At 40.0% G+C, this 19,317-nt stretch overlaps 1 protein-coding gene and 1 long non-coding RNA gene across 3 annotated transcripts; one reads left to right on the top strand and one right to left on the bottom strand.

Moving 5' to 3' along the window:
• Positions 1 to 426: 426 nt before the first annotated feature.
• On the top strand, positions 427 to 2,397 carry LOC131171053 (uncharacterized). Its single transcript, XR_009141801.1, has 3 exons — positions 427 to 874; positions 1,321 to 1,378; positions 1,911 to 2,397. It is a non-coding gene; the product is annotated as an uncharacterized LOC131171053 (long non-coding RNA).
• An 11,872-nt stretch (positions 2,398 to 14,269) lies between these two features.
• Positions 14,270 to 19,059, bottom strand: LOC110654379 (WD repeat-containing protein DWA2). Of its 2 annotated transcripts, none has more exons than XM_058130754.1 (13): positions 18,885 to 19,059; positions 18,711 to 18,794; positions 18,485 to 18,617; positions 17,991 to 18,102; positions 17,549 to 17,648; positions 17,188 to 17,315; positions 16,823 to 16,892; positions 16,304 to 16,392; positions 16,050 to 16,095; positions 15,415 to 15,488; positions 15,258 to 15,331; positions 15,084 to 15,184; positions 14,270 to 14,816 (listed from the first exon to the last, which is right to left on the bottom strand). In XM_058130754.1, exons 1-12 carry the CDS (start codon positions 18,927 to 18,929, stop codon positions 15,099 to 15,101), a joined length of 1,041 nt encoding a protein of 346 aa, XP_057986737.1. In that variant the 5' UTR covers positions 18,930 to 19,059; the 3' UTR covers positions 14,270 to 14,816; positions 15,084 to 15,098. The 2 variants fall into 2 exon arrangements, with proteins under 2 accessions (XP_057986737.1, XP_021666034.2); XM_021810342.2 differs by having other exon boundaries at positions 15,126 to 15,184.
• Between the last annotated feature and the right edge of the window lie 258 nt (positions 19,060 to 19,317).

The raw sequence follows: 19,317 nt of genomic DNA, 5'->3' as shown, positions 1-19,317 counted from the left end.
TGGAATCTACGTATTTTTCTGAGTTTTCTGGAATTTTTTCGGTATTTTTGGACCTCGTTTTCGGTCCCGAGGCAGAGTAAAAGTTTAAAATTTTGTATCCTGAATCGAACCAACCGAATCGAACCGGTCGAATCGGACTGGCTCCCTTTTTCTTCTTCCCTTTTCTTCCGCGCGTCCCGACCTTCTCCCCTTTTTTCTTTCTTTTCTCTCTCCTCCTGCCTCGCCGGCCACCACCTCCCCGCCACCCCACTCACGGCCGACCACCGACCATCCCACCACGGCCGCCGACCACGGGAAAACGAGGCAACGCTCCTCCTGCGCGCGACTCTTCGACTTCCTCGGCCAAAATTCGGTCGATCCGGCCACCAATTGGACCGGGTCTTGTGTCTAAAATCATCTACTCGGCGAGAGCTTTCCATAGACACCAAGAACACCGAAATCCATTGAGCTGTTTGTCCAATTTTTGCCCGGGAAGTTTTAGCCCATTTTGACTTTCGGGCTAGATTTCTCGCAAACCGTGAATCCCACGAGAAAACCGAGAGTACCAGAGCGCTCCACTCGTCGAGAGCTTCGCGGCGACATAAATTTTGAATTTTTTCGATACCGTTTTTTGGTGGGTCCCGCGGAACTTCGTAGTGTTTTTCCGAGCATTAAATGAGCTTAGAAAATTCTGAAAAATTTATGTACTAACCCCCGTGTTGTGGGCTTCGTGTAGGTATCCTCAATTCACGGAAATTCGACAGTTGACCGGGTCTGTGAATTTCCGGCCAGACAGACCCATTACCGGAAAAGTCTCCGAATTGGACCGAAGTTTTGGCTGCCCTCCCCCATTGTCAGACGTCTCGAGCACGTCCCAAAGTCGGAATCGGCAAAGGTAAACCCGAACCTTGCTTTTTCGTAATTTTCTAGTGCTTAAATAGGATTAAAAATCCATAAAATATTCGTGATAGCTCAGAAAATTATGATTCTTTTTGCAATAGCCTAGTAATATTGCTAAGGACCGCGGGGCAAAGTTTTAGAATTTTTAGAGTTTATTTGGATAGTTTTGCAAAAAGGGTCAATTATAAGGACTAAATTAAAATTTTACATATTGTGATGGATGACTGATTTGATGGGCCCAGGAGGGGCTGTGTGATGTGATTGAGTTGTGGATATATGGATTGTGAATATAGAAGTGTGTTTTGAGCCATTTTGCAGGTTGGGTAGGTCCTAGGTATAGGGGAGACTCTGCTGGATTTTCGGCACGACTTAGGACGTACTTGGTCTTTTCTTGATTTGTATTGAGTCATTTGTATTAATTAATTGTAATGTAATTGTCAGGTGAGCCGGGACAGCCTTCTTCCTCCGCCCAGCCGCCACAGTGACCGTTGTCAAGTCTGTGAGTAAAATATTAATTTTAACTGTAATTTCACTATTATTATATGTTCAAGTATGCCCATGCATCACTTATATGCATATATTTATGTAGTTAAACTCTAGGCACGATTTATGTTGCATTGATAACTGTTAAAGTGCCATTGATGTTGTTGTGGTAATTTGGAGCAGTGTGCGTGCGTTGGTGTGCGTGTGATGTGGTGTGGACTATGGATAGGACGGGTAGTCACGGCTTGAGTTCTTCGCTGGGACCCTCGATTTGGTTTATTAAGCGAAAGTCCGGCTTGAGTTCTTCGCTGGCACCAGGTTGGATTTAAGAGAGCTGTATAGGGGATCAGCTCCCATATATTATGATTGATACTACAGGGTGTGTGAGTGCTCCAAATTACCTTTCTGATGTTATGATGTGAAAATGTTGTTGATGTTGCATTTCACTCTACAGGGTGCATTAGTTTTAGATAGTTATAGAGATTATGGTTAAAATTTATATTTTACTCTCTGAGTCGAACGCTCACTCCTGTTCAATATTTTTTCAGGCCACAAGAGGATATTTTTGAGATTAACCTGCATTCTTCCTCGCAGGTCGATTATTAACGTTTGTATAAACTAGTTAAATCTTAGAATTTCCGCATGTGTTAGAAATGTTTATTTGATTTGGGTCTGTAAACTAAATTATTATTTTGGACCTGTAAACTTATATTCTATGCATGTTTGATGGATTGGATGAGGGAGCTGAGCTCCTATTTATTTTTATGCTGATGAGTATGCGGAGGGTGAGCTGAGCTCCCCAATTGATGATATATTTTGTTTACAGGTCGGGTGAGCCAAAAACTCCCCGTTGAAAGGTCCACTTTATGGCCGGACTCCGTCCGGTTGATTTCTTGATATTGGGCTCAAATGGGCCTTAGAGTTGGATTAATGAATAGTTAGGCTTACTACGGGCCTCGGGGACTTTAGGCTGGCCCAGGTCCTAGTGCTGGTCCGGCCCATAGGTTGGGTCGTGACAAATGTGGTATCAGAGCTTAGGCTCCAGATTCTTAGGGATTGATTGTCTAAAGTGTTGGGCAGAGTCTACTAGGAGTCACATGCGGAAAATAGGGTTCCCATTCGTCTTGCATTGTCATCTTTGCTTCTAGTTTCTGCTTCAAATAATTACGTATAAATATGAGTCCATAGAGCTGTGTAACATGTTGTTTTGAATTTTGTGGGCTAATGCTGCTGAATTTCAGGAAAATGCGTAGAAGCAGGAGAGTTGCCACTGCACCAGAACCAAATGTGCCTGACGAGGTGTCGACAGATGAGGCGCTGCCAGGAGGCGGGTAGGAGGCCTAGAGCTGCTCAAGTAGAAGAGCGGTGCCACGATCTGAGATCGATCTTTTATGGCACAGGTCCCATGGACCCAATGGCACTACTCTAGCTGGGTTGCAGAGAACCATCGATATGATGGCACAATATATGGTCCACCCACCACAGCAGCAGCAGTCCACTGTACCAAGAGGGGAACCTTACAAACAGATCATCAATTTCAAGAAATTGGTGCCTGGTACTTATGATGTGTCAGACTTATCGATTTTTGGATTCCTGCAGACAGGCAGGAACAGAATTACAGTTGACTGACAGAAGACTCATAGAGTGTATGCAGCATGTCATGGGGCCTATGCCTAGACAATGGATGAATGACTATATATTACCTCGGATGGAGGGTTTGTCGTGGACTCAGTTTATGGAACTGTTCATCAATCGGTTTATGCCAGAAAGCTTCAGAGATCAGAAGCAGTGGGCCTTTGAGGCCTTAAGACAGAATGGCAGGTCTGTAGATGAATATGCTACAGAATTCCTGGAATTGAGCAGATATGCCCCTACAGTAGTAGCTACAGAAACTATGAAGGTGAAAAGATTCCTAAAGGGGCTTGACAGAAGGTATGCAAACCTGGCCATGATGTCGGATCAGTCGTTTGATGTGGTAGTTGATCGAGCCAGACAGATAGAGATTAGCTATGCTGTGGATGACAGCGGAAGAGCAAAGAAAAATAAAGCAGAGGGTTCTACCGGTGTTCCCCAAATGGGTACTCCAGACAGTGGTGGCCAGAGTAATTACAGAGGAAAAAGTAGGAACAAGAAGAGTGGTTTTAGACACAAACCTTGAGGGTTCACACCTGGATACGGATCCAGCAGTGGTCACAGTTCAGGGTACAGCAGTTCTGGGTCTGGTTAAGGATCTTCCTTAGCACCTTGTGCACAGTGTGGAAGAGGACATTCAGGACCTTGTTTAATGGGTTCAGGAGTATGCTTCAGGTGTGGCCAACCAGGTCACTTTGCTAGAGAATGCCCCGTGTTCAGTGAGCCACAGATGGGGTCACAGGGTTCTGTTGCAAATGTTCCTCGTCAGATGTATCCGGGTGCTTCCAGCATGGCAGCGATCGATTCGATGGTCGAGGACAAGGGGGACGTGGATTTGGAGGCAGATCAACAAGTAGAAGTCAGTATCAGGGTTCTGCCACTCAGGGTAGGGGTCAAGCTCGGGTTTTCACCCTGACCCACCAGGATGCACAAGCTTCAAATGCAGTTGTGGCAGGTATTATTCTGGTCTGTTCCTATGAGGCTCGTGTTTTGATAGATCCGGGTGCTACGCACTCATTTGTCTCCCCTATGTTTGCCATGAGATTGGGTAGAAACCCTACAACTCTAGAATGCCCTTTGTCGGTAGCTACCCCACTTAGTGACAACATAGATGTAGATATGGTTTTTCCGGGTAGCCCAGTAGTGGTGGATGGAAAGATCCTCCCAGCAGACTTGGTTCCTCTACCAGTGATTAATTTTGATGTAATTTTGGGAATGGACTGGTTGGCAACTCATTATGCCACCTTAGACTGCAGGAACAAAAAGGTGTATTTCCACATACCTGGTGTGGAAGAGTTTAGCTTTGATGGTGACAGGAGCGTGGCTCCATATAATTTGGTGTCAGCGATTAGCGCTAGAAAAATGTTGAGGCATGGATGCCAAGGGTATTTGGCATTGGTGAGAGATACATCTGTAAAAGGTGTCAGCATGGAAAATGTTCCTGTTGTCAGAGAATTTATGGATGTCTTCCCTGAAAAGCTTCCAAGGTTGCCACCAGAAAGGGAAATAGAGTTCTGCATTGATGTTGTTCAGGGTACAACTCCCATATCCATGCCACCCTACAGGATGACACCAGCAGAATTGAAAGAGCTAAAAGAGCAACTACAGGAGCTTTTGGACAAGGGTTTTATACGTCTGAGCACTTCACCCTGGGGTGCTCCGGTGCTATTTGTGAGAAAGAAGGATAGGTCATTGAGGTTGTGTATTGACTATAGACAGCTGAACACGGTGACAGTGAAGAACAAGTATCCACTTCCTCGGATCGACGATCTATTTGATCAGCTCCAAGGGGCTAGATTCTTTTCCAAGATAGACCTGCGATCAGGCTACCATCAGTTGAGAATCAGGAATGAGGACGTGTCCAAAATGGCATTCAGGACAAGATATGGTCATTATGAGTTCTTGGTGATGTCTTTTGGACTCAATAATGCACCAGCAGCCTTCATGGACTTGATGAACCGGGTGTTCAAGCCATTTTTGGACCGTTTTGTCATCGTATTCATAGATGAAATTTTGGTATACTCTCGGACCAAGGAAGAACACGTGTGGCACTTGAGGATGGTGTTGCAGACTTTGAGGGAGCACCAGCTATATGCCAAATTTTCAAAATGTGAATTTTGGCTAGAAAGCATCTCATTCTTGGGACACGTGGTTTCTAGTGATGGCATTCAAGTGGATCCCAAGAAAATTGAAGTCAGAATCGATTGGCTTAGGCCTACAACGATCCCGAGGTGCGAAGTTTTCTGGGTCTAGCTGGCTACTATAGGCGTTTTGTGCAAGATTTTTCCAGGATAGCAGCTCCCCTAACTAAGTTAACTCGGAAGAATGTTCCATTCATTTGGACAGATGACTGTGAGAGGAGTTTCCAGAAGCTTAAGGAGTGTCTAACCACCGCCCCTGTGTTGACACTACCTATGAGTGGTGAAGGATACACCGTGTACTGTGACGCCTTCAGAGTTGGCCTAGGGTGTGTTTTGATGCAGAATGGAAAAGTAGTGGCTTATGCTTCAAGACAGCTGAAGAGGCATAAGTAGAACTACCCCACCCATGATTTGGAAATGGCGGCTGTAATCTTTGCACTAAAAATCTGGAAACACTACCTGTATGGTGAAGTGTGCGAGATATACACCGACCACAAGAGTTTGAAGTACATCTTCCAATAGAGGGACTTAAACTTGAGACAGAGGAGATGGATGGAGCTTCTGAAAGACTATGATTACACCATCGGTACCACCACAGGAAAGCCAATGTAGTAGCAGATGCTTTGAGCATAAAATCTTCTGGCAGTTTGGCGCACATTTCAGCAGAGAAGAGACCATTGATTCAGGAATTACATGAGTTGATGGATCAAGGTTTAATCCTAGATCTTTCAGATGATGGGGTATTGCTAGCTCATTTTTCAGTGAGGCCAGACTTAAGAGACAGAGTTAGAGTTTCCCAGCACAGAGACCAACAATTGATGAAAATCATAGAAAGAGTACAGCAAGGTGAAGGTGGTGAGTTCGGGTTTGCCAATGATGGCGCCCTTATGCAAGGTTCAAGGATATGTGTGCCCGATGTGGACAATCTCAGAAATGAAATCATGCAAGAGGCACACTATACACTGTACAGTGTCCACCCAGGTTCCACCAAGATGTACCATGATGTGAAAGATAGCTACTGGTGGAATGGCATGAAGAGAGACATAGCAGACTTTGTGTCCAAGTGCTTGACTTGTCAGAAGGTGAAGTTTGAACACCAGAGACCGTCGGGAAGGCTGCAAGAGCTCCTATCCAGAATGGAAGTGGGAAATGATCACTATGGATTTTGTGACTGGGTTGCCTCGTACCACGTGAGGATCTGATTCGATATGGGTAATTATAGACCGCTTAACCAAATCAGCTCACTTCTTGCCTGTGAAGACTACATATTCTGTGGCACAGTACGCCCGACTCTACATTCGAGAAATAGTCAGATTGCATGGAGTTCCGACTTCCATAATATCTAACAGAGGGCCCGATTCACTTCTCGCCTGAGAAAGTTGCGGGGACGCACTTGGCACCTGATTGAACTTTAGTCTGACTTTCCACCCTCAAACAGACGGACAGTCCGAAAGGACAATCCAAACACTGGAAGACATGCTTTGCATGAGTGTTTTGGATTTTGGAGGTCAATGGGATGAGCAGCTAGCTTTGGTGGAATTTGCCTACAACAACAATTACCATTCCAGCATAGGGGTGGCACCCTATGAGGCATTATATGGAAGAAAGTGTAGGTCTCCTCTGTGTTGGATAGAAATGGGGGAAGCGAAGGTGCATGATGTAGACCTAATGCAGTACACATCAGAGATGGTTCCTTTAATCAGGGAACGATTGAAAACAGCTTTCAGTAGGCAGAAGAGTTATGCAGACCCTAGACGGAGGGATGTGGAGTTTGCAGTAGGCGACTATGTTTTCTTGAAGGTTTCTCCAATGAAGGGAGTCATGAAATTTGGAAAGAAGGGCAAGTTGGCACCTCGGTATATCGGACCTTTTGAGGTTACGGATAGAGTTGGAGCAGTTGCCTACCGGTTAGAGCTACCACCCAACCTTTCTCACCTTCATCCCGTATTTCACATCTCCATGCTCAGAAAATACATTCCAGATCCTTCTCATGTACTACAACCAGATGTAATAGAGCTAAAAGAGAACTTGACATTTGAGGAGCAACCTGTAGCCATAGTGGACTACCAAGTGAGACAGCTAAGATCAAAACAGATCCCTATGGTTAAAGTCTTGTGGAGGAGCCAGTCAGTGGAAGAGTGGACCTGGGAGTCAGAACGGGACATGCGTAGCAAGTACCCTTATCTGTTCAATGTATAATCATGTGCTTTATTCTGCCTTGTGTAAAATTCGAGGATGAATTTTCTGTAAGGGGGGAAGAATGTAACACCCCAAAATTTTAAATTTTATTATTTTATGAGCATTTTTGGTATTTTAATTTTATTTAAATTTTAGGAATTTTTTTAAGATTTTTCGGATTTTAAAAATTGGGTTCGATTTTCCGAAAATATAAACTTTAATGATTTTTAAAAATTAATTTAAAGACCACGTGGCAAAACTAAAAATATATTTGGAATCTACGTATTTTTCTGAGTTTTCTGAAATTTTTTAGGAATTTTTGGACCTCGTTTTCGGTCCCGAGGCAGAGTAAAAATTTAAAATTTTGTATCCTGAATTGAACCGGTAGAATCGAACCAGACCGAATCGGACCGGTCGAATCGGACCGGCTCCCTTTTTCTTCTTCCCTTTTCTTTTGCGCGTCCCGACCTCCTCCCCTTTTTTCTTTCTTTTCTCTCTCCTCCTGCCCTTGCCGCCGGCCAGCCACCTCCCCCTGCCACCCCAGCTCACCGGCGCCGACCACCAGCCATCCCAGCCCACCGGCCGCCGCCCCGAACGGCCGGAAAACGCGCGCAAACGCCCTCCCCTGCGCGCGCGACTCTTTGACTTTCCCGGCCAAAATCCGGCCGATCCGGCCACCAATTGGACCGGGTCTTGTGTCTAAAATCATCTACTCGGCGAGAGCTTTCCATAGACACCAAGAACACCGAAATCCATCGAGCGTTTTGTCCAATTTTTGCCCGGGAAGTTTTAGCCCATTTTGATTTTCGGGCTAGATTTCTCGCAAACCGTGAATCCCACGAGAAAACCGAGAGTACCAGAGCGCTCCACTCGTCGAGAGCTTCGCGGCGACATAAATTTTGAATTTTTCCGACACCATTTTTCGGTGGGTCCCACGGAACTTCGTAGTATTTTTTCGAGCATTAAATGAGCTTAGAAAATTCTGAAAAATTTATGTACTGACTCTCGTGTTGTGGGCTTCGTGTAGGTATCCTCAATTCGCGAAAATTCGGCGATTAACGGTGCGTGAATTTCCAGGCATGAACCCATTACCGGAAAAGTCTCCGAATTGGACCGAAGTTTTGGCTGCCCCCCCATTGTCAGACGTCCCGAGCGCGTTCCCGAAGTCAGAATCGGCAAAGGTAAACCCGAACCTTGCTTTTTCGTAATTTTCTAGTGCTTAAATAGGATTAAAAATCCATAAAATATTCGTGGTAGCTCAGAAAATTATGATTCTTTTTGCAATAGCCTAGTAATATTGCTAAGGACCACGGGGCAAAGTTTTAGAATTTTTAGAGCTTATTTGGGTAGTTTTTGCAAAAATGATCAATTATAAGGACTAAATTGAAATTTTACATATTGTGATGGATGACTGATTTGATGGGCCCAGGAGGGGCTGTGTGATGTGATTGAGTTGTGGATATATGGATTGTGAATATAGAAGTGTGTTTTGAGCCATTTTGCAGGTTGGGTAGGTCCTAGGTATAGGGGAGACTCTGCCGGATTTTCGGCACGACTTAGGACGTACTTGGTCTTTTCTTGATTTGTATTGAGTCATTTGTATTAAATAATTGTAATGTAATTGTCAGGTGAGCCGGGACAGCCTTCTTCCTCCGCCCAGCCGCCACAGTGACCGTTGTCAAGTCTGTGAGTAAAATATTAATTTTAACTGTAATTTCACTATTATTATATGTTCAATTATGCCCATGCATCACTTATATGTATATATTTATGTAGTTAAACTCTAGGCACGATTTATATTGCATTGATAACTGTTAAAGTGCCATTGATGTTGTTGTGGTAATTTGGAGCACTGTGCGTGCGTTGGCGTGCGTGTGATGTGGTGTGGACTATGGATAGGACGGGTAGTCACGGCTTGAGTTCTTCGCTGGGACCCGATCCTTCGAGGGGTAGTCACGGCTTGAGTTCTTCGCTGGGACCCTCGATTTGGTTTATTAAGCGAAAGTTCGGCTTGAGTTCTTCGCTAGCACCAGGTTGGATTTAAGAGAGCTGTATAGGGGATCAGCTCCCATATATTATGATTGATACTACAGGGTGTGTGAGTGCTCCAAATTACCTTTCTGATGTTATGATGTGAAAATGTTGTTGATGTTGCATTTCACTCTACAGGGTGCATTAGTTTTAGATAGTTATAGAGATTATGGTTAAAATTTATATTTTACTCTCTGAGTCGAACGCTCACTCCTGTTCAATATTTTTTCAGGCCACAAGAGGATATTTTTGAGATTAACCTGCTTTCTTCCTCGCAGGTCGATTATTAACGTTTATATAAACTTGTTAAATCTTAGAATTTCCGCATGTGTTAGAAATGTTTATTTGATTTGGGTCTGTAAACTAAATTATTATTTTGGACCTGTAAACTTATATTCTATGCATGTTTGATGGATTGGATGAGGGAGCTGAGCTCCCATTTATTTTTATGCTGATGAGTATGCGGAGGGTGAGCTGAGCTCCTCAATTGATGATATATTTTGTTTACAGGTCGGGTGAGCCAAAAACTCCCCTTTGAAAGGTCCACTTTATGGCCGGACTCCGTCCGGTTGATTTCTTGATATTGGGCCCAAATGGGCCTTAGAGTTGGATTAATGAATAGTTAGGCTTACTACGGGCCTCGGGGGCTTTAGGCTGGCCCAGGTCCTAGTGCTGGTCCGGCCCATAGGTTGGGTCGTGACAAACATGAACCCTTGAGCTTGGCCTTGATGAATACTATCTATAATCTCACACAACTGAGAATCCCTCTTCTGAGTAGACTTAATTCGATCAATCAGGATAGGCCTAACTTGAAAATGTGCTAAGAATGATCCAGCTACGATTTCAAACTCTACTCCCTGATCTAGCAACTCATGTAATTCACCAATCAGAGGCCTCGTCTTGGTAGATATATGGGCTAAACTACTAGAAGACTTCCTGCTTAGAGCATCAGTCACCACATTAGCTTTTCCAGGGTGATACTGTATGGTGCAATCATAATCCTTCCGCAATTATACCCATCTCTTTTGCCTAAGATTAAAATCACGTTGGTCAAAGATGTATTTGAGACTTTTGTGGTCAGTGAAGATTTCACAACTCTCACCATACAGATAGTGCCTCCAGATTTTCAAAGCAAAAATTACTGTAGCCATTTCCAAATCATGAGTTGGATAATTCTGCTTGTGCCTTTTCAACTGACGAGAAAGCATATGCAATAACCCGTCCATGCTGCATCAAAACACATCCTAAACCAATCCTAGAAGCATCACAATACACTATATAACCCCCTGATCCAGACGGAAGGGCTAGTACTGGTGCAGTAGTTAAATGAGTCTTAAGCTCATGAAAACTTTTTTCATAAGCCTCAGACCACTGAAATTTTACATTCTTCTGTGTCAACTTAGTTAAAGGTGTTGCAATACGAGAGAAGTCTTGAACAAACCATCTATAATACCCTGCTAAACCTAAGAAACTACGAATCTCTGACACAGGTGCGGGTCTAGGCTAATGAAGCACTGCCTCAACTTTCTTCTTATCAACGCACACCCCATCCTTAGATACTGTATGGCCTAGGAAAGCCACACTATCTAACCAGAACTCACATTTTGAGAACTTGGAATATAGTTTGTGTTCCCGTAAGGTCTGAAGGACAATTCTCAAATGCTGCTCATACTCCTCTTTACTCTTTGAGTGCACTAGAATGTCATCGATGAACACTATAATAAATTGATCTAAGAAAGGCTTAAAAACTCTATTCATGAGATCCATAAAAGTGGCTGGAGCATTGGTAAGACCAAAAGACATTACAAAAAATTCATAGTGTCCATACCTAGTCTTAAAGGCCGTCTTGAGTATGTCTTCTTTCTTGACCCTCAATTGATGATACCCAGATCAAAGATCAATCTTGGAAAAATACTTTGCACATTGAAGTTGGTCAAACAGGTCATCTATGCGTGGAAGAGGATACTTATTACACATAGTCACCTTATTCAATTGCCTATAATCAATGCACATTCTCAAAGACCCATCCTTCTTCCGTACAAATAACACAGGAGCACCCTATGGAGAAACACTAGGGCGAATGAACCCCTTATCTAGTAGGTCCTGTAACTACTCCTTCAACTCCTTAAGTTCTGCAGGTGCCATACGATAAGGTGGCATAGATATGGGCTCAGTTCCAGGAACTAAGTCTATACCAAACTCTACCTCTTGCTCCGGGGATAAACCTGATAAATCTTCTGGAAATACATCAGGAAACTCCTTAACCACTGCAACATTCTCCAAACCTACACCTTCTACTTGAACGTCTCTAACATAAGCTAGATACCCCTTACACCTCTTTCGCAATAATCGACTAACACTTACTACTGAGATAAGATTACTAGGCTATACTGCGATCTCCCTGAAATTGAAATTCTGCCTCCCTAGGAATTTTAAAGAGTATAACTTTATTATGACAATCTAATGAAACGTGATAAGTGGCTAACCAATCCATGCCTAAAATCACATCAAACTCAAATATATCTAAAGAAATAAGATTTGTAGCTAATTTCCTATCTCTAATGTGAACTATACATCCCCTATACAACTATACATCCCCTATACACCATATCAGTGTCTATTGCATTCCTCATAGGTGTTGATACAGATAAAGGATACTCTAACAAAGTAGGTGGTATACTAAATATCATGAAAAAGTATGGAGAAACAAAGGAATGGTTGTGCTCCGGTCCTAGCCATAGGTGTTTGTTCAAATGTTTGATTAATAGTTTGATGTGGTACCTCCGTTGTTGGATCAAGGTTTGCATCATTAAGACCCTTGGCCCTAACTCTCCTCTTACGTTTAACAGACCCAGATACCTATTCATTTTAATAAATAAGCATTAAATTTGAAAATGTGAGCCAAATTAAGACAGATGAAAAGGTATAAAGGATGCAAACATCTAAAGCAATGATAAACTGAAAAGACGTTAAGGATTCTATGCTCCGCAAGTTTACTAGACCTCAACCGGGCTCTGATACCAACTTTGTCACGACCCAAAATTCTGAACCGTGACCGACGCATAATTTAAGTATTCTTAAATCATGCAAGCCTTATCAGAGTATCTTGAATGAATATATTGTTACTTACTAATCTCAAAAAATAGATAAAATCTAAATAAACAAAATGTTGAATAAACATCATAAATATCCCATAAGTAAACTGCGGAGTCTCTACAGATTTTAAATAAAAACTTAAACTATTCAATAAACTAAACCAATTATTAGCCCAAGAAAATATGAATTCGGGCATACTATGAGAACAAATCAAAGATTGTCCGTCTCTAGAAAATGGACAGAATATTTGGATCAGCTGCAGAATTCTACTGATCTGAAACAGATAACAGATAAAGAAAACGTGGTTTGAGCTAAATGCTCAGTGAATGATAATTATAGCACACAACAGAATAGAAACAGGCAGACGCTTAATTAATTTCACAATAAATTTTCTATTCAATAAAATCATGCTCATACTATCAAAATCATTAATAAAATAATTTCATAAAACATATATATAAAAGAAATTCATTCAATAAAAATTTTATGGTACGGCGCACCAGGGTGATGATACCCCACATCACCAAAGGTCAGATGGTAAGCGTGCTACCAGATATTAGATACCTTCCCCCTCCTTCACAGATATCAATGCATATGATACTAATGCAAACCATAAACTGCAATGATGCATGACTCGACAATACAACCTAATACTGTGATAGTCCACACGGTGGGGCCAGATAACAGAAACAGATACTGGACACAGATACCAATTCAAAACAGAAAATCAATTTGTACAAATCAATCAAAATCAATAAAAAATTTCTGATAGCAAATAATAACTGATAGTGCAATTCCAATAGTTTATTTCAATAATTTCAGAGAGTCAATAAGATCAAATCAATTTCAAATCAATTCAGTGTAACACATTAGTAAATTTTATAGTCAGATATCAATCAATATAAAGACATTAAAGGCATGTTCCAGGAATCCTAATGGCTCTAATGCAGAGATAATTGACAAAATCAATTATTTAATCAAAATCGAAATAAAATTCAATAATAAAATAAAACCCTAGAAAATCACATGTAAAATAATTGTTAAAATACTGATTTAAAATTTCATTTAATAACAAATTTAATGTTGAGAAATTTTAAAAGGAACTAAAACGGTGCCATGTACTATAACTACCACTCACCTGAAACCTCTAAGACAATGATTATTTTCAATGGACGAGAGACAATTTCAACTGAATATTCAAATCTCCTTAAAAACATAATCGAGGGTGATGAATAAAGAAGTAGAAAATTTAGGGATTTTCTACGCACATCAGATTATAAATCGTAAATTTTTATATATTTATATATGTATATGTACACATATAACAATAAATAAAAGATGATGAAAATACCTGTTGAGAGTATTTGATAAAAAAATGAGGTGACAAACAGATTTTGAGAGCAAAATTTAACTGAAGAAGTGATTAGCATATATATATTCTAAGAGCTCTATTAAGTGTAGAATGAAATGATATTTATTATTGAATTGGATTGTTCAAATTATGGATATATATTTAATTTCAAAAATAATATATATATATATATATATACACCAACTAATAAAATATTCTTTACCTTATTTTATTTTATTTTTAAATAAATATTTTAAATTATTATTAAACAATTAAAATAAATAAATAGATAAATATTGAATGCCCAGGGCACAGAAGATTTAATAGTAGCCGAGTTCAGAACCTTACCAATATTTTATATTCATGGCAAGAAATTGATGGAGCTTCTGCAAGCTACTTGAGAAAAAAAGGCAACCTCTCCGCAATGTAACAAGTTTAGCTTTTCAATAAATTCGATTGCATCTTTTATATTTGAAAATAGAAAAAAATCATATTTCATCTATCATATTCTACCCGAAACAAGAGAAAGAACATGTCTAGCAGGTCTCGTGTACAATACAGACTACAGAACTCTTTTTCTCAGACGGACATCCTGTATATTTCTCCAAGACAATAGCAGAGAGTTCACATTAAACAGACACAGTTATAAATACTTGTAACTTGCCAAAGGATGGTGAAAACCAAAGGGGATGGTCTACAATCAAAAGACTATGGTTGTATGCAGCTACCAATTAATTTACTTCCCTTAACGTTCAACATCCAACATATGAATAACGCTTGAAATGCAAGGAAAAAGACTTCGGTCATCTTTGGTTCAATGGTCACTGGCATCAACTTCATCCTCGTTGAGCCACAGTAGGTTCTCCATGGTACCACCCAAAATTATATTTTCGGTATGGTTCTTCTGTGTGGTCCTCTCTAACAATTTACATTAGGCAGTGGAAAACCAAATGAAAGTTGCACAAGGGCAAAGTTCACTGAATTCACTTTTTGGAGAGGACAGGCTTTACTGATTCTACAATTACCTGCCACAAATGGATAAAAAAAAAAAAAAAAAAATTCATTGATGAGATTGTTGATCAGTTCCTCGTGCAATCTCACTCCTAAAGCAATGTCTATTAGTAGGGCGTCAACAAAGTCCTATATTGTGGCTAAAAACATGATAATATCAACTCGTGTTTGCTTAGGACAGTTTCTTGATTAAATCAGCTCCCAGCCACAAAAGGTTAAACAAATTATTCAATAAAATAAAGAATTGCTAAGTTTTCTCCCACAAAAAAATAGAACTTTACTTCTACCATTTCTCCCTATGATAAATGTTTGAAATGCCTTACTCTTCCATCATAAGATAAAGAAGCAAAAATCCAAGGCTCACGAGAACTCCACGCAAGACCTACAGTCAGTTAAATTTGTCAGATGTAATTCAAAATTCTGTTCATAAGATACCAGATGGCTGGGCTGGTTACCATAAACACTGTCTTCATAATCACTGTATGAATTAAGCAATGGATCAACTAGCTGAGTTGGTGACTCAACCAGGCTGCCAAAAGCAAAGATATTTATAATTTCATAGATGAAATAGGAAGTCATAATAAACTTCAAGGATATAGGCAAGAAAATAACCTCTCAGAAGTCATCCCATCACCAGTTGATGTAGAAGCCAACCACAAGTTCACTGTTGAATCGGTACCGCCACTCTGCAATGCTCAACTCTGGTCAGTAAAATGCATATAATAAGCAGAACTAGGATTCATACGATGTATTCTTTCATCAATTATCACAATTAGCCAGAGATTAATGCCTTGAAAGGGAAGGTCGCCAATGCCATATTTTCACATCAAAAATGACTTGAACAGCTAGAGACGACCATATTCTAATCTAACCTAGACTGAAAAATCAAAACTACTTGATTTAAGTTGTAATACTATACAACAATACCATGATAAAGTAGTAGTGAGAATTGCTACCAATTACTCAACTAACTACCCCTGTCAACCAAAGATAGTCCATTAACAAAAGCACATTATCTTAGGAAAATAAAAAAGATTCTTTCACAACCATTTATTATCAACAAGTATTCCAACCTTTTCCTCATTTCTACTTGACATTGAAGAGCAAAGATCCTCTTTAAAACAAGATATTAAGTGGAAATGTCAAAGGAAAAGTGTAAGTTGTATTCTTGACTTTTACTCTAAGCATGTTTTTGTGTCTGTGTGTGCATGCATTTGCATGAATGTCAGAGAGAGAAGGAAAGATACCAGAATCAGCCCATCGTACTCAGGGTTACACGAAATTGCCCACGTCCTGCCAACAAATGCAAACATAATGACAAAGATAAAATACCTAAACATGATCACTTACAATTAGACACCAGAAAAGAACCAACTGACATCAAAACTAAGCAAATAAAAAAGATATAAAAACACAGGGAAGCATATGATAAATCTGTTCATCAATTGGTAACGTGGCCAAAAGAAATCTTTCAGAATCCTAACAGAGCCCATATCAATACCAGTGTGCATGTCCAGGGAGCTCTTTGATAGGAACCTTTGGCATTCTAAGGTCCCATACATGTATTCCAGATTCATCCTCTGCAGTAACCTGCAGCAATTAATTCAAAAAAGCTAGGACGTTGAACAGCAGTGCTATTATTGCCAAAGCCAAAGAACAAAACATAATATCTAAAGAGAGTTATTTTAAAGGATAGAAAGACTAGAAGCTTTACTAGAGAACTTCGAAATAGATCATTATCTCATTTGCATACAAATATTCCCATTTGCAAGAGGTAACTCTTAAAAGCAGTCAAATATGTGTGTTTGTGCGTGTGTGTGTGTGTGTGTGTGTGTGTGTTCTCATCCATTACATACAAGTTCACAATTCCATAACAATGGGCGTGCACATGAAAAGACAGAATGTGTAAAAATATCAATTTAAAAGAAATACTACATTAGCTATAGTCTAAGAGGGGGGAAAAGAAATTAAAAATCCATTGAGCAAGAATACGTATGGACAAAAAGCGCTGAACCCTTACAAGTATGTGCTTCTTCTTGGTGTCATAGTCAACATTGCGGACATGGGTACAGTCAATTGAATTTGTCTTGCTGCAAGTACACAAGTAATGTCATTAGCCATAATGAAACATGATGGAAAAAATGGATTAGTTAAGTAAAAAGCTTACATGAAAGAGTACTCAACATTTAGCCAATACACAACTAAGATTATGGAGTTACAGAATATATGCGAAAGATTTGTAAACACAAAGTTGTTATTCCACAAAAAAAGATACGTCCATCCTTCTAACTCAATTGTCCATGATGCTTTATGAAAAAATGGATTACTTTCCAGCTCAGGATGAAAACACTACCAACCAAAAAAAATTATGCAAAAATATTATACTTCATTGTTCGTAGATCCCAAAACTGGACTGAGGATTCACAAGTTGCTGCAACAGCATTCACATCATGCGGGTCCCAGGCTCCACCAGATAAGTAATGCAACATACCAGCTGACTCCTTAGATTGCACCTAGATTTTGCAAAAACATCTGAATAAGTACAAGCATAAGAATATGCATTTTCTTAACAAGCAAAATTAATTTAGGGTCACAAACTGGAAACTAATGGTGTCTTCCAAGACACCAGCAAGAAAAATGACCAAAAATATGATTCACTTGATGGCATGACTCAGCAGTTACATATTGGACTGCAAACATAAACACCAGAAGCATCATTATGCCAGAATCTCATCACAAACTATACCTGGGCTGCTTTTTTAGAACAATCTAAACTCCATAAGAAAAGATTTTCCTCATCAATGCTGATCAGCTTATCATTTCTCCCAGATGGCCACCACAAAATGCTGTTTGACGAACAAATAAAGTGAGCCAAAGGAAAATATGCAAGGATTAAACCCCACTAATTAAGCATTAAATACAAAATTCATATGATTAAAAGGAACTTAAAAGGAAAAATTAAACACGATAACACTGCAGAAAACAAGATTATCAGATTAGATTGCATGACTATAAGACCAAAGAACCAAATGTTTTCTTATAGGTGTGGGATACAGTTCTAATAAATTTTCTAAAGTTGCCTCAAGCTTGTTGAAATTTTTGGTTCATTTTACAGAATAACTATGATAACACAAATAAGAGAAGGATGCACAGGCATTGACTTGTAAGAGAAGGATGTATAAACTAACCAATTAATCTTGCCAGAGTGTGCATCAAGAGATGCAATTTTTTCTAATTGAGGTGAATTTAGCTGGCCATATAACTCAGGAATCTGCCATACAGCTGCTCCATATGATTCACCTTCAATAATGACAAGAAAACTCAGCAATTGCTGCAATTCTAATGGTTGCAAAAAAAATTATGAGAAAAGCAAGCAACATTTTCAGCTAGATCTTTCAATTTTTCATGTGAGAAATAGATTCACTGAAAAAAAGTCATAATGCTCAAATATCACACTAATAATCCAGCAATCAACTCCCAACCAAAGAAAATCGTACAATATCGTGATTTAATCATTAATTACAGGCCAAATATTTCCCTAGTATTTAATGCAGATTAACCGCAAAACCAGTAAGTCAAGCCTGAAAACTACGATTGCAAACAAATTTCACAATGCACTAAAAACAATTAATAATAATTATAAGAAAGAACAAACACAAGCAGATGGGGATCGATAAGGTACCAGTGGAGAAGACAGTGGAGAAGATGCGTTGATCAAAGGGACACGAAGAGAGGTCCCAGATCTCATTAGGATGCGAAAACAAGCCCTCGCATATGAGTTCAGTTCCACCAGAAGAAAGCCGAATCAAATGCACCTGGGATCAAATTTCAATTCAATTCATTAGATCAACATTCAATAAAGTAAGCACTGACCACCATTCTAACTAATCAAGGAAAAGAAAGCAGACCTCATTTTCCTCTCTAAGGCTGAGAGTGCCGGTGATGAAGCTGGTGTGATCGGTATCTGCTTTCACATCTGATATGCATCTAGCCTGGATAGGATTGAGAAGACAAAATTAGGGTTATGAATGGCAGATTTGAAAGGGTTATGAAGAGAAGTGAGTTAGGGATTTCATTTGGACCTGATATTTGAGACCATATCCTACGCCTGAAGATGCTCCTTGCATTTTCGTGAGCAGTCGGCTGTCGACACCACTACCAAAAAAAGTATCAAAACTAGCTAACTCTCCATGGTAACGCTACCAGCAACGACTTATGTTTTTCCTCCGATTTCGTTTGTGTTGAACTTTATTTTATTTTATTTTATTTCTTTATCACCAATAGGATTATGGGCTTTTTGGGGCGAGTGTGCATCGGCTCCAAGGTGAGAGGGCCCATGCTCCGCGACAATAATGGATTGGAGGCAAGTGGACTCTTTCATTGCTTGGGCCGGGCTCTGCTAAGTATCGATAATCGCTGCAATCTTATGGGAAGGAATTCAAGGCTCCCAACAAGTCGCTGTGTTAAAATAAGGAACATCAACAATGCATCGGTAATATATTATTTTTAATATTT

Source organism: Hevea brasiliensis, chromosome 12 (genome assembly GCF_030052815.1).
Source record: "Hevea brasiliensis isolate MT/VB/25A 57/8 chromosome 12, ASM3005281v1, whole genome shotgun sequence".
NCBI lineage: Eukaryota > Viridiplantae > Streptophyta > Magnoliopsida > Malpighiales > Euphorbiaceae > Hevea > Hevea brasiliensis.
This window is presented reverse-complemented; position numbering and strand designations above follow the sequence as displayed.